The sequence below is a fragment of the Natator depressus genome, chromosome 5, assembly GCF_965152275.1.
Source record: "Natator depressus isolate rNatDep1 chromosome 5, rNatDep2.hap1, whole genome shotgun sequence".
Taxonomy (NCBI): domain Eukaryota; kingdom Metazoa; phylum Chordata; order Testudines; family Cheloniidae; genus Natator; species Natator depressus.
The window spans coordinates 85,213,441-85,228,120 of record NC_134238.1 but is presented as its reverse complement, the minus strand read 5'-3'; the positions used below and the strand labels follow the sequence as shown (position 1 = coordinate 85,228,120).

The following is a 14,680-nucleotide window of genomic DNA, read 5'->3' as shown; positions in this document are numbered from 1 at the left end:
GGTTACTCAATGGATTTTGGCTGTGGAGTTGAAAATTATGTTTCAGGAACAGTTGTAGGAACAAAACTTTGTTTCCAGAAATAATTATGAAAAGCATATAAAAAGGGTGCAAATAAGAGGACCTTAAATTAAGTTTCAATTCACATTTGTGAATGATTTTTTCCATTATTTGCACATTTGCAAAACTCCCATTGACTTCAACTGAGTCAAGATTGTATATCAGGTCTCTAGTAGTTGCTTTCATGTCATCCTAAGCATACTTAAAATATTTGGCATATAGACACTGAAGCTATATTATGAAACTAAAGCCTGTTTGAGGTTAGTCTCTTGAAAAATCATTGATGATTATTCTAATTTGAAGAACTAATCAGTCCAGTAATGCAGGGGTAGCATTTCCTGTCTTGAAAATAAAAGGTGACAGGAATGTCTCACTCTCAATGCATTAATATGCATCATCCTGTGCCTCTATTTTGTATTAGTCATTGTAGCATTCATTTATTCAACCCAATTCAAACATTAAAGATTTATATCACCTCTTTGTCTTTATTTCACCTATTCAAGTCAGGTAAGTCACAGAGGTACAAGCTTTGCTGTTAGCTGGATCAACTTAGATTTGCTGTTAATTTATAAAAGCACCAAGATTTCCATCAGATTGCATCATTTTCATTCTACCTTCATTTTCTTACAGCTTGTATCAATGCGAGAGATCAGTCTTAATGAATTTTATTTGCATGCTAATAAAATTGAAAAAGTAAGCCCATTTTAATTATCTTCTGAGGACTGTCAACCTATTTGTTTATAAAACCAGTGTAATTATTTGTCTTTTGTCTTTTCTTTTGTTACTATTTATTACAAACAAATTTGCTGGATTTGGACCTTTCTTCTAACTGCTTATTGTCTGAAAAGTGATCACATTTGTTTTTACATTTTTGTTTGCGCTTTTTAATTGTTTGGTGAATGGGTTTTACTAATATATTTTGGCCTATGAGTTCTTCGTAAACTTTTCATTGCTAGTTTTGATATTCAAACATCACTGTGCAATCTGTGTAATTTGATGCCATAGTCTAGAGTTGGCAGGGCTGGTGGAACCAGGAGAACCATCTTTTTTCTTGGCAGCGTTTTGTTAGGCGATCATCGATCTTGATGCATTGGTTGACTAAGGCACCCATGCCGGCAGGCATTACACCCATGCCAGTTCATCTGTAATATTTTTCTTTAGATTGAGTCACAAATAATAATGCTGGGTGGCCTTGTTCCAGTTGGTGTCTATTACCATCAGGAAAGGTAACAATACCCACTTCAATAGCCCATGACCAGAAGGAGAATCCAAGGACAAACAAGGGAAATAGCAGTATCTGCCTCTTTGGCCCAACCACCATCAAGGTAACCTGCTTATCAAAAGCAGCATGTAGACTGTAGCATATAGAAAACAAGAAGAGCATCATGGAGAGCAGCCCCAATCTCCATGGTATTAGTCAAATAAGTGTTGATATGAGTTTGATACCAAGCATGCTGGCTGCAGTTGGGCTCTCTTGCTTCTCTGTCAGCTGCTACCAATTTTTGTCTAGATGCCTGGAGTTTGGCATTAGTCTTTCGTAGTTCCTCTTGATTTGCTGCTGTTACAGCAGCATCTTCTCTCCCCCTGCAGGAGCTGTTCCTGGTCTACAAGCACCTTCTCCCTCTTGTCCAATGTGTGCCCAGCAGAGATCCACACCTTTGGCTTACTCCACCTGCTGAATACATGTTGCAGAAACAAGAACCTCAAATATAGATATTCAGATACACCAGTGACAAGAGGCATGAAAGCAGCTACACAGATAAACCCCTCCACCACCACCTTGCAGCTGTGGATATTACCCTGGACCCTTTCGTCTCAAACTTGTGTTACTACTTGCTGGCCCCACAGTTCTTCCTGATGGTAGCAAGACTCCCAGTCAGCAGCCTTTTTTAGTTCACATCGGCAGGCACCCATATAGCAACAGCATCCCTGTGAATATCTGTTCCTGTGCGGCAGAGAGACGATGCCATACAACATGTGGCAAAATGGCCAATGTTGGTATGGTGGATCCCACATTTTTCCTTGGTGGGGGGGCTAGGACACCACCCCTTGCCCCTGCGGTGCCAAAGGCCCAGCTAGTGGCCCGGGAAGGTGGTAGAGGAAGGAAGCAGGGAAGAGGTCTGGATTTGCTCCTCACTCTGAGCCCCAGCCCCTATCAAGCCCTGTGCATTTCTTCCCCTCTTCCCCCTTGCATAAGGTTACCCTCAGTCCTGGATGCTTGGGGCAGGGTGTCCCTTCCTCTGGTTCTCTGGTCTTTCAGTTCTCAGCAACACACCTCCAAACTCCAGTCCTCTCTCCTTGCTTGCACACACTGTCTGCCTGAAGCAGGGTTTTTTTTATTAGGTTCCTGACAGGGCCTTAATTGACTACAGGTGCTCCAATTAACCTGTAGTAACCTTCCCTAGACTACAGGGAACCACGCCTTAATTAGCCAAGGGCTTATATATCTCCCCTCGACGGCTCTCCCACCCTAGGATCAGAGACCTCCTGGACTACAACTGGGGAGACTGGGTGGATCCCTATGTGCTTGGCTGGCGCATGGGACTCTCCACGCTTGGCACCCCTCGGCACATACTTCGGGAGGTGGAGGAAGCCTTAGTCTCAGTCTTTCCTCAAGTGGGTCTGCAAGAGGGTGTCCCCCCGCCCGCCCTCACCCCAGGCCATCCGGATCTCTTCATCGGGCCCCTGCCCCGTGAGCCCTCTCGGCCCCCACCCCTTCGTACCCCGAGCCGGCTGCATGCTTTGCAGCTGGTTCACTTCCAAACCGTGCCATAGGACCATCTTTACACGCTCGTGCTCCACACTCTTCATTTCCCCAACCTCATGTCCTGCCCTGATACCTTCTACCAGCTGCAGAGGGTGAGGGACCCCAGTGGGCCAGTCTGTATTCCATCTTGGTTCCAGGGCCCACCAGGGACATTAGCTGGTGGCTCCTTCATGGAGCCATGAGCATGGGCGTGTACCTGGAGCAGTTCACCTCTCTTACCGCCGCCTGCCATTTTTGCATTGTGAGGGAGTCCCTGGCCCATATCTATCTGCAGTGCGCCAGGTTGCAGCCCCTCTTCCAGCTCCTCCAGAACCTCTGGTTGAGCCCACTTCCTGGCACTCAATATGACCACTCTCCCGCTGCTCCCTGGCCCTGCTGTATCACACATGATTGTCCTCAAGCATTGATCCCTGCCTCAATACTTAGCCAAACTGCAAACACTTCCTGCATGTTCTCAGGCTGGAACATGTACAAAATGCCTCCAGTTAAAGAGACTTTTCAGGTGCTTCAGTTTCCACTCTTCTATCCCATCTAATCTCCCCTAAATGTTGTCCATTCAGAGTTGCTGCCTTTTAAAAATCAATGGCTTTCTCATTCTCCTAGGCTCTCTGACTCCCAGCCCCCTCACTCCTAACTCCAAAAGGCCAGTCTATACTGGTTGGCTTGGCAAACATTTCCTGTGTGAATAAACTCATTTGTCTGCAAACACATACATTCATGAATATATACTTATATTTCCTGATTAAATTATCTTCCTTATATGGTCACCTACAAAATATTGTTAACAGAAATGTTCATTGAAAAGTACACACAGAAGTTAAAAAAAAAAAAAGTCAAATCCTGATCTAGAAATTGTGAACCTGTTAGTGGGAAAAAATATTCACTAGTGGCCCAGCCTTAATACTGAATCCTTACAGCACTCAAAAAGGAAACATAGATTAAAGCTAATTTATAGAAGGCTAGAGGGCATTTTAAGATTTTTTCCCCTCCATCTCCAGGGGGAGTTGGATCATGCCATGTAAAGGTGGCTAAACAAGTTGTCTGGTCATGAACTACTATATCAACAAAATGTCTGAGCATAATGGATGAATGAGACATTCAGATCTGTATCCTGCTGGGTACTGTGACCCTCAGAGGTAAAGAACGAGTAGGCAGAGAGCTAGCAATCTTCTAATTAGACAACCCACTGCTTTGGATATATGTGTAATAGAAAGATGCCAGAGGTAAAGCTATGATCATTACTAATGCCTGAGCACATTAGGGAGGAGGAAGGCAAAGGCAATTTTAAAAGTAAAAATGCATTCTACTATGATGCTGATAGATTTCATAGTTTAAGAGATATAGCTAAATGAATTAACACTCTTGGGAGTGCACCTTATTGAGACAATCCTGCCATCTTCTCACAAAGCAATGCAAAGTAAGGTCCTAAGGTAAGCATCCTTAGGAACACTTCAGAACACAGTCGATCCCTCTTATAATGAAGTCATTTTATTTTAACAACTTTATTCTAAGCAGAGGTTCATGCTAATCAAATTTACAATTTACACAATGTTGTAATGAAGCAATTTGGGACTTTCATTCTACTTCACTATAAATCGTTTCAGAGTGCAACATGAGTTCCAATGTACCATGGAGATCCAAGGATAGAAAGCTCTCTGGAAGTATCAAGTATTATTACCACTTATCTTACATACTTATCAATATATGTAAATTCTTATTAAATAGATAGGGTGAGTTGAATGCATTTGAGCACCTCTTAATAACCAGAGCTTTTTTCAGTGTCTGAAATAATGGTGTATTACTAAGGGCTAGATTGTGATTTTAGGTACCGCCCAGGTGTAGCCCTGGAATTCATGGAGACTCAGGCCTGGTCTACACTGGGGGTGGGGGATGAATCGATCTCAGATACACAACTTCAGCTACGAGAATAGCGTTGCTGAAGTCGACGTATCTTAGATCGACTTAGAATCACTTACTTCGTGTCCTCACAGTGCGGGATCAATGGCCACCACCGCTCCCCTGTAGACTCCGCTTCCGCCTCTCACCGTGGTGGAGTTCCGGAGTCGACAGCAGAGTGATCGGGGATCGATTTATCGCATCTACACTAGACGTGATAAATTGATCCCCGATAGATCGATCACTACCTGCCGATCCGGCGGGTAGTGTAGACGTGGCCTCAGAGAGGCACACATCTGGGCCACAGTTTCTTCACTGCTTTCTCTTTGCTGCCAGGGGTAGTAATTTAGTACAGCCACAGAGCAGCAGAAAATTCCTACCTCCTACCCTAAACTGGCTCAGCTACTCTGCCCATTGCTTGCCCACCTGCTCCAGGAAGAGAGTAAGCAGGTGAGTAGCCTTGCTTACTCTTATGCACCTGCTCCCAAGGTTCAGGTAGATCACAGTGTAAGGTGGGCTCTTACTCTATCTTTAGACTTGCACATGAGTGTAGTCCAAGTCACAGTCTAGTTTTAATCTTGAGGCAATCTTGTTTAGAGACCATAAAAAATGCTGTTGTTCACATATATTTTTTAGCTTAACTAAGAGTTTGGTCCCTACAAAGTAATTATAAAAAGAAATATTTTTAGCTACTTCTGCCAACGGGCTTTTGTTTACCAATAACTCCACGTTGCATCATTCCACTTTATTGCTACTTAAAATCTTTTTTGAAGGTTTTTGTTCTTCCTCATCAGTAGCACTTTGATGGTAAGATCAAGAACCACCTTGGCACACAGGAAAAAAGAAAAATTGCTTTGAGTGCATTATTGACAAGAATGACTGAGTTCCTGGATACATGCCTAATGAGGCTGATTACTGCAATTTCGTGGTATTTCAAGGTTTGTTTTTCTCTCTTCAATGCCCTAAATACTTATGTTTATTTTTTATTTTGGCTTTTGAGTGTTAGTCTAATTAGTCATTACTAATATGCAATTAGTACAACACAATGTCAACAGTGATTTGTCCTTGAATGAATGTCTAACTCATTTTTCTTTCTAGACAAAGAATTCATATCATGTCACAGATATTGTCAAAAAGCTTCAGAATAGTTGTCCTTCACACAAAGTATTTCAATAGATTTTTATCATTAGCAACAGAATATATGTTTACAGTAATTACAAAAATTTCTCTTCTCTCAGACAATTTCCTTTTCATGACACAATAGATCATTTAAAATTATACTGTAGTTAGTTAAATAGCAGTTAAAGAAAATATTTTCTGGATCCTCTGTTACAAGTTCTAAATTAAATTAATCTTCCAGCAATAATTCAGCAAAGTTGTTTCTAAAAAAAATTTCTAATTTTAACTGCCTTTTAAACAAACAATAAGATGTACCGTAAAGTCCATTTGTATGCTTTAATTCCAGAAATTGACCAATCTGATATGGAAAACATATATAAGAATTAGGTATGGAAATTGGGTAGATATAAAGGACACGCTGTCATTACAAGAGGCAAGAATTCAGTACATATTTGCACACCTACATTTGCTTGCATAATTCCTAGTATTTTGCATGCAAATAGAGAGGCACAATTGCATGGTCACCTAAACTGCAACTGTCTGCTGTCCTTCACTAAAAAAAAGGCTCTAAATATCAGTAGTTGCAGTTTGTCATTAGCTTCCAATGTAGGTTAGGTGAATGCATATGGTGTCATGCATATTAGATGGTCAAAGACATTAAAATTTGAATTTCCACCAAAATTTTGAATTTCCACAAAACAAAAAACATTTTCATAAATCTTTTCATGATAGTTTTATCCATTTTTCAATGACCTCTTGCAATTACTCATATTCCCAACCAGGTAAGATATATTACCAATGGATATCCACTTGCCCCCATATTGGTGCGTATATATAGATAGATTGATAGATAGATAGATATCTTTGTTTCTATCATTAACTTCAAGGATTACACTCCATAAGAACATTTCCAACACGTCTGTTTTCATTCCTGGCAGATATAAGGAAGTGCAAATGTATTATATATATACTGAAAACAGACGTGTTGGAAATGTTCTTATTGAGCGTAATCCTTGAAGTTAATGATAGAAACAAAGATAGTAGGAAACTAATGAAAAAGCCTTTTCTTGGGAAATTTCCAGTCCAATTTCATGAATTCAAGTATCCAAACATTTGGATGCTTAACCAAATAGATTTTCTGAATCAATTCAGCTTCATCTACTATTAGTATTAAATGAAATTACCAAAACTCCTCCAGTAGTCTGTATGCAGTTATGTCCACACCTCTCCTCAATACTTGTATATGACACAGTGGTCTAAATCCTAAAAAATAAAAATCCTATATTTCCTAAAACCTTAAGCACATTTTTTAAAGAAATATATGCTCACTCTTTATCATTTCAACATTCTATACAAGATAAAGTTGAAAATACTCACTGACCCTCATTTACTTTTTCTATGTAATCAAATGCTTTGGAAAAAATGAGGAAATAAAGCAGAAATCAACAGAAAATAGACTCACCATCTCTTCGATTAAGCCTTGCAAAGCCAGGACTATGACTGCTAGACAGCTCTGATGAACTGCTGAATGAAGACTGAGGCAAGGCAGACACCAGCTGATCATCACAATTATCTGTCAGGAAAAAACATCACGTTAAGGTTAATGCACTGAACACTGCTTACTGAAAATTATAACCAAGAACCAACACTGGAAAAAATATCTGAATTGGCCTTTTGTTTGAGGAAGCACGTTCCAGAATGTTTGTCTCAGGGTCTATTATATGTACCAGATTAGTACTGAGCTGGCACTTTTTATCTCACCTATATTTCGTCAGATTACCATGGTGTAATTTCCTAGATTCTCTGACTCCTTATATTTCCCAAGTTCTAACCTAACTTCGAAGACAGACTTGATAAATGGCTCACAGTTCACTAGCTACTATTTACAGGGATAGGTACTGACACCTGCCAGTCCTGCTTTAGCTTGAGCAGCATGAAGCTTTGACCTGAGCACCCGCTCTATATTTCTCTAGGTGTTGAATAAAATCACATTACATCCAATTACTATGTCCAAAATAAAAAAAAAGTGCTACATTAAGATGGATACCAGAAAGGATGATACCTTGAGTTTGCCAACTGCGTGTGTGTTTGATGTAGAAGCAACATGAAATCACAGTTAGACAATTATTAGAATGCAAGTCTCAACTTCATATAGAAAGAAACCACAGTGTTTCCGATAAGGAGATTAACTGCAGTTCAAAATCAATGGTGCATAAATAAGCAGATTCTAATCAATATTTTGGATGTTAAATCCCTCTCCAGCTCAATTACTACACAGGACGTGTTCATTCTCCATTTGTATTGCAAAATATAAATTGAGAATCAATACCTGTTCTAGTTTTAGCTGAAGGAGGACTGACTTAAAATGCACAAAAAGTGTAAGCAAGCCTTTTCCTGACTATGCTTTGCTGGTATTTGTTGCTTAGAAAAAGAGGAGAAATTACGTAAACTATCACTCTTTAAGATGTGGCCTGTATATCTGAAACCCTTACTGGGATCATGAGCATCTTCTAGATGCAAACAGGAAAAGGAGGATCACTGGTAATTCCCACTCCTATCAAGAGATGTGTTCATCCAACTGGCATTAAAACTAGAGGAAGACGGATGAGTCTAAGATAGCTCTCTCACTTAAAAAAAATACTATGTATGAAGGACTAAAGAAATAATTATCTATTTCTAAGGAATAATTGTTTGTATTGCCAATTAGTAGTGGTTCTTTTATACCAAAAGTACAGTCTTGAGTTTGTTTAAATTTAGAAGATGATGAAAAAACAAAGAGTAATTTTTAAGACATTCTCTTAAGAGGTGCTGACCATATTTGCCAAGGAGATGAATTCACTCAACTCCCATAATCTTCACTCGACACAGTTAGCATACTGCATGTCTGCAGCCAAAATGAGTAACAATACAAGTAAATACTGAGAAAATACAAAGTGTCGCATAGAAACATCTAGTTACAGCACACATGGGGCTACAACCTGCTTGATACTGAAGTCCTTACTTGTGCCAAGCTTTCATTGAATTGAATGAGAATTTTGAAAGCAGGATTGGACTTAGTCATTCATTTGTATTGTTTTTCTGTGTGGGATAGACACCCACAATAATATGACATGCAAAATTAAACAACTATATATACTAGGGCTGTCAAGCAATTAAAAAAATAATCACACTGTTAAACAACAATACAATAGAATACCATTTTTAAAAATATTTTTGATATTTTCTACATGTTCAAATATATTGATTTCAATTACAACAGAGAATACCAAGTGTACAGTGCTCACTTTATATTTATTTTTGATTACAAGTATTTGCACTGTAAAAACAAAAGAAATAGTATTTTTCAATTCACCTACTACAAGTACGGTAGAACAATCTCTATCATGAAAGTTGAATTTAGAAATGTAGAATTATGTACAAAAAATAACTGCATTCAAAAATAAAACAACGTAAAACTTTAGTGCCTACAAGTCCATTCAGTCCTACTTCAGCCAATCACTCAGACAACCAAGTTTGTTTACATTTGCAGGAGATAATGCTGCCCGCTTCTTGTTTACAATGTTACCTGAAGTGAGAACAGGTGTTTGTATGGCACTGTTGTAGCCGGCGTTGCAAGATATTTATGTGCCAGATGCGCTAAAGATTCATATGTCCCTTCATTCTTCAAACACCATTCCAGAGGACATGCATCCATGCTGATTCATAGACTATCAGGGTTGGAAGGGACCTCAGGAGATCATCTAGTCCAACCCCTGCTCAAAGCAGGACCAATCCCCAGTTTTTGCCCCAGAGCCCTAAATGGCCCCCTCAAGGATTGAACTCACAACCCTGGCTTTAGCAGGCCAATGCTCAAACCACTGAGCTATCCCTCCCCCCTTGATGATGGGTTATGCTCGATAACGATCCAAAGCAGAGCAGACGTTTTCATCATCTGAGTCATATGTCAACAGCAGAAGGCTGATTTTCTATTTTGGTGGTTTGGGTTCTGTAGTTTAAGCATTGGGGTGGTGTTCTTTTAAGACTTCTGAAAGCATGCTCCACACCCTGACCCTCTCAGATTTGGGACGGCACTTCAGATTCTTAAGCCTTGGATCGAGTGCTGTAGCTATTTTTAGAAATCTCACATCAGTACCTACTTGGTGTTTTGTCGAATCTGCTGTGAAAGTGTTCTTAAAATGAACATGTGCTGGGTCATCATCCAAGACTGCTATAACATGAAATATATGGCAGAATGTGGATATAACAGAACAGGAGACAAACAATTCTCCCCCAAGGAGTTCAGTCACAAATTTAATCAACACATTTTTTTAGCAAGCATCATCAGCATGGAAGCATGTCTTCTGGAATGGTGGCCAAAGCATGAAGGGGCATACCAATATTTATATGTAAATATCTTGCAATACCGGCTACAAAAGAGCCATGTGAACGCCTGTTCTCACTTTCTGGTGAATAAGAAGCAGTCAGCAGTATCTCCTGTAAATGTAAACAAACTTGTTTGTCTTAGTGATTGGCTGAACAAGTAGTAGGACTGAGTGGACTTGTAGGGTCTAAAGTTTTACATTGTTTTGTTTTTGAGTGCAGGTATGTAACAAAAATATATACATTTGTAAGTTACACTTTCATGATAAAGAGATTGCACTACAGTACTTGTATGAGGTGAATCAAAAATACTATATCTTTTGTTGATCTTTTTTACAGTGCAAATATTTGTAATAAAAATAATATAAAGTGAGCACTGTACATTTTGTCTTCTCGGTTGTAACAGAAATCAATATATTTGAAAATAAGAAAAACATCCAAAATATTTAATACATTTCAATTAGCATTCTATTGTGTAACAGTGTGATTAATGGCGACTAATTTTTTTATCATGATTACTTTTTTTGAGTCAATCACATAAGTTAACTGTGATTAATCAACAGCACTAATATTTTTTTATATATACATACACACACACACACACACACACACGTATGAGGGCTAAAAAATTGTTTTCACTGTCATGTACATTTCTTGGTCAAAATTTTTAATCATATAGTAAATTCACCAAAACTGCAGTTTTGGTGCAACTGAAACTATTTGCAAATTCACGTCAAATGCAGCAAATAGTTTTTCCTGAACAAAAAATAAGATTTTTTCCCCCCTAAAAAAAAAATTATATCGTGTGTGCAGTGTAATTCCCTCAAGGTAGCTCCAGAGCCTGTTCAGGTTTTAGAGAGGGAGAAAATGTAAATGAAGGGAACCTCTGCTCCCTGCTGAAGGTGAATGAGGCAATCATAGCTGTGATGAGGTGATAGGGTAAACACATCATCATAGTGTTGATATTTAAACAGGAATTCCTGGAGCCATTGAGGAGGTCATGAGGGTTGCCAGGTTGCCTTTGGATCCTCTCTTCACATCTCTGAATTCTCTGGAAGACCAAATAAGCTGCCAAGGGTTGTGGGTTCCAGGTCAGCTCTCCAGAAACAGGATTGTCAGCAAGATGAAGAGTCAAAGCATACTATGCCTGACTACCAGCAGATGCATGAGCCAAGGGATGCCAAGGACAACTTGTGAATACGGTGTATGAATTAGCACAAGCTAGAGGACTTCTTGCTGCCCTGGAAGAGTTGTTACCTCCTAGGGGAGCTGTATGGTGGGTGACTGCTCCTGAATGACCCATCTATGGACTTCACTAACTCAACAGAGTCCTTCTGCTGGGTGGGGGTATTGTGTGCCCAGATGAACTCCAAATGCATGAAATTGCCTGAGGCACTCAAGTCCACTAGCACCTCTATACTCATGTCGGGTATCACAGAATGCCAGAGCTAGAGAGGGAGTTGGAGATGTGTTGGATACTGATCCATCATTACCTGGATATTAGTAGATAAGTGTTGGAGTGCCCTGAGGGGGAGGGGGAAGGGCGCTAATTCAGCCTCTAGGTCCCTGCAGTATTGGCATTGGCCAGATGCCCAGTATTAATTCTTCTTCATATTGGAGAAGCGGGGCAGACCTGGTCAACTTTCATGGGTTCAAGCAATGAGGAAGGGATGGGTAATTTGGAGACTAGAGCTAGCAGGAGCTGGGAGTACCATTTTTTAAATGGAAGCCTTTGATCAGGTAGTTGTCGATCTTGATGCATAGGTCAATTAAAGCATCCAGGCTGAACGGGCATTCCACCCATGCCAGTTATTGTCATTTAGGTTGAGTCAGCAATGATAACACTGGGCAGCTTTGTTCCACTCGGTGTCTATTACCAAGTGTCAGAACTCCACTGCATATTTAGCAACTGGCCAGTGTCCCTGCCACAACACCTGAAGTGGATCATTGAAGCCATAGTCTAACAACATCCTCAAATTGTCTCAGAAGTGGACTGGATTTCTCCTGGAGTGGAGACTCCCAAGCCAGAGCCTCCCCAGTAAGCAGGATAATAATCAATCCCACCCTGGCTCGGTCAGTGGGATACGAGCATGGGCATAACAGAAATAGGAGCCAACACTAATAGGAATCCACAACATTTGTCACAATCACCACTTAACTTGTCAGTAAATGGGTACTTGGGTTCGTGGGGAGCAGGGTTTGGAGCTGAAGGTGGCATGCCTTGAGCTTGCAGAACCACATTCTGTGCCTGCAGGGTACCAACCTGGGCCTGCAAGGTCTGCAGGACCTCCACTATCTTCAGCAGAGATATTGGCCTTTGTAGGATCCATACTTGCCATATCAGCTTTTTGTTTTTGTTGGGGCTGCTTAAACTGTTACATGATGGGGACATAGACAGTGGTGCCTAGTGGTTGGAGCAGGAGCCATGCCCAATAGTCAGAGCAGGAATCAATAGCCTGGAATAGAGCCCAGGGTCAGAACTAGAGTCAGAAGCCAGATGCCAGAGCCAAGGGTCAGAGCCAAAGTCAGAGGTCAGGAATTGGATCCAAGGGTCAGAACTGGGTTACCTGCACAAAAAACACATTAGCTTCGGACAGGTGAATCAGCTACCTCTTAAATGTCTGTGTCTGCTGATTACATTATCCATTAGGTGCCCTTCATCTGTAGAAATCACTGAGAATATTCAGCAGTGCTATTTTATTCTATTTAAGAGATCTAATAAGAACTTTACTTTGATATCTGCACAATGCGCTACATGCACAATGCTCTATATTACATTCCCATCTATGCTCATTAAGTATATACACCTATATATTGTGCATTGTATTATATTTATTCTCTCTCTCTTTCTCTCTCTCTATATATATATAAAATTAGACACACAGAGACAGCTGAATATACATAAGCTATTATTCAAAAATACAATACTGTAAGACAAAAATGATTTGTCTCGTACAATGTATTGACTGAAGAGAAATGAGCCAATTACTGTAAATACATCTATGGGTAATCATACATTTATTGTACAGCAGCTGTGGGGAATTTTTCTAGGAAAGAGACCTGACACTGCCTTGTTCTCTATAGCTTATCAAACCCAGCAAATATTGAGGTTCTGGGGTTACTATTCATTTTAACCCAAAATTTAGTAAGAACTCCTGAATTAAATCCAAAACACAGCTTGCAATAGTTGATAATGGTCAGGTGGTCTGTATTGACTTGTTTATTGCATTTAATAAAAGATATTGCATACAGATCATTTTCATTTGCTAGTTTTAGAACTGAAATACTTATTACACGCATGAAAAAATTGTTTCGTTTCAATGTAGGTTCCATGGCTACTATTCATTACTTCTGTAGGATCTGGTGAAAAAGCTACTTTGCAATGTCTTACAAGAATACTCCTCCACATTGGCTATTGTCTCCTGCACCAGCCTCTTTTTTCCCTTACTCCAGTGGTGAAACAAAAGTCTATGTAAGAGTAGGCCTTCTTGCCAGCCACTTCCAGATTGATGCTAATAAAGAATGATGTACCTAGGGAATATATTTTCAGCTAGGCTATAAACTGATCAGTTTTATAACCATATTACTTTACTTTACTGGCGCTACTCTTGATTTACAGGAGTCTAAATGAGAGGTGAGGTAAACCCTAAGTTTAGACCTTGCAAGTAAGAACAGAGATATAAGGAGAAAGAGAATAAAGAGTCAAGTAAAATTCTAGGACTGCTTTAATCTATTAATACATCTTGTTGGTAAAAACAAGGTTTAGGGAATGACAATTGTAGTGGACAGAGGTGTTAATGCAGGGCAATTAAGGTGAACAAGGAAGTCAGAGAAGAACCAAAAGAGTCACAGCAGTCATCAACATAAAGTTCAAGGTCCCAGCTGATTGATTATCATAGGTGCTAAGCATATGCAGCTATCATTGACTTAACTGGAGTAGTAAGTGCACAGACTGAAAAATCAAGTCACAAATTTTCAAACAGTTCTCAAACCTGCCCCCAATTTTTCACCTACAATGTTATATACATAACCATGTGCAGCCACAATTAATTCTGACTTAAAATGATAATTAGATGATGAATAAATTACTTTAAGTGGCAAAAATAGTGTAAATTTCATTGATATGATATTCATTACATGTCCAAAACAAGGATAAATTACACCAATTTTGTATTCAGTGGAGACCCAATTCCGCCTCTGATATAAATAGGCATAACTCCTCCCATTTGGCCTAATTCTGACCTCACATTGCTGTCACATTAGTATAGAAACTCTATTGATTTCAACAACGTTACTCTTGATTCACAGTAATGTGAGACAGGAATCTGGCCCAACAGGAGCGATGCCCACTTTGCTTAAACTCACTTGGCCCTGGGAGTGTTGGAGATGGTGATTCATAAGTTAACGGGGGCATATTGGGACTTGTTTAGTATGCCTATCACTATTCATTTATATTACAGTAGCATTCAGAATCCCCCAGT

At 39.7% G+C, this 14,680-nt stretch overlaps 1 protein-coding gene across 2 annotated transcripts in view; it reads right to left on the bottom strand.

Moving 5' to 3' along the window:
• The window catches only part of CNTNAP4 (contactin associated protein family member 4), a 305,669-nt gene that overhangs the window by 253,377 nt on the left and 37,612 nt on the right, over positions 1–14,680 (bottom strand). For both annotated transcript variants that reach the window (XM_074953126.1, XM_074953125.1), the window contains exon 2: positions 7,303–7,413. In XM_074953126.1, coding sequence (XP_074809227.1) covers positions 7,303–7,413 — 111 coding nt within the window. The remainder of the gene's footprint in view (positions 1–7,302; positions 7,414–14,680) is intronic.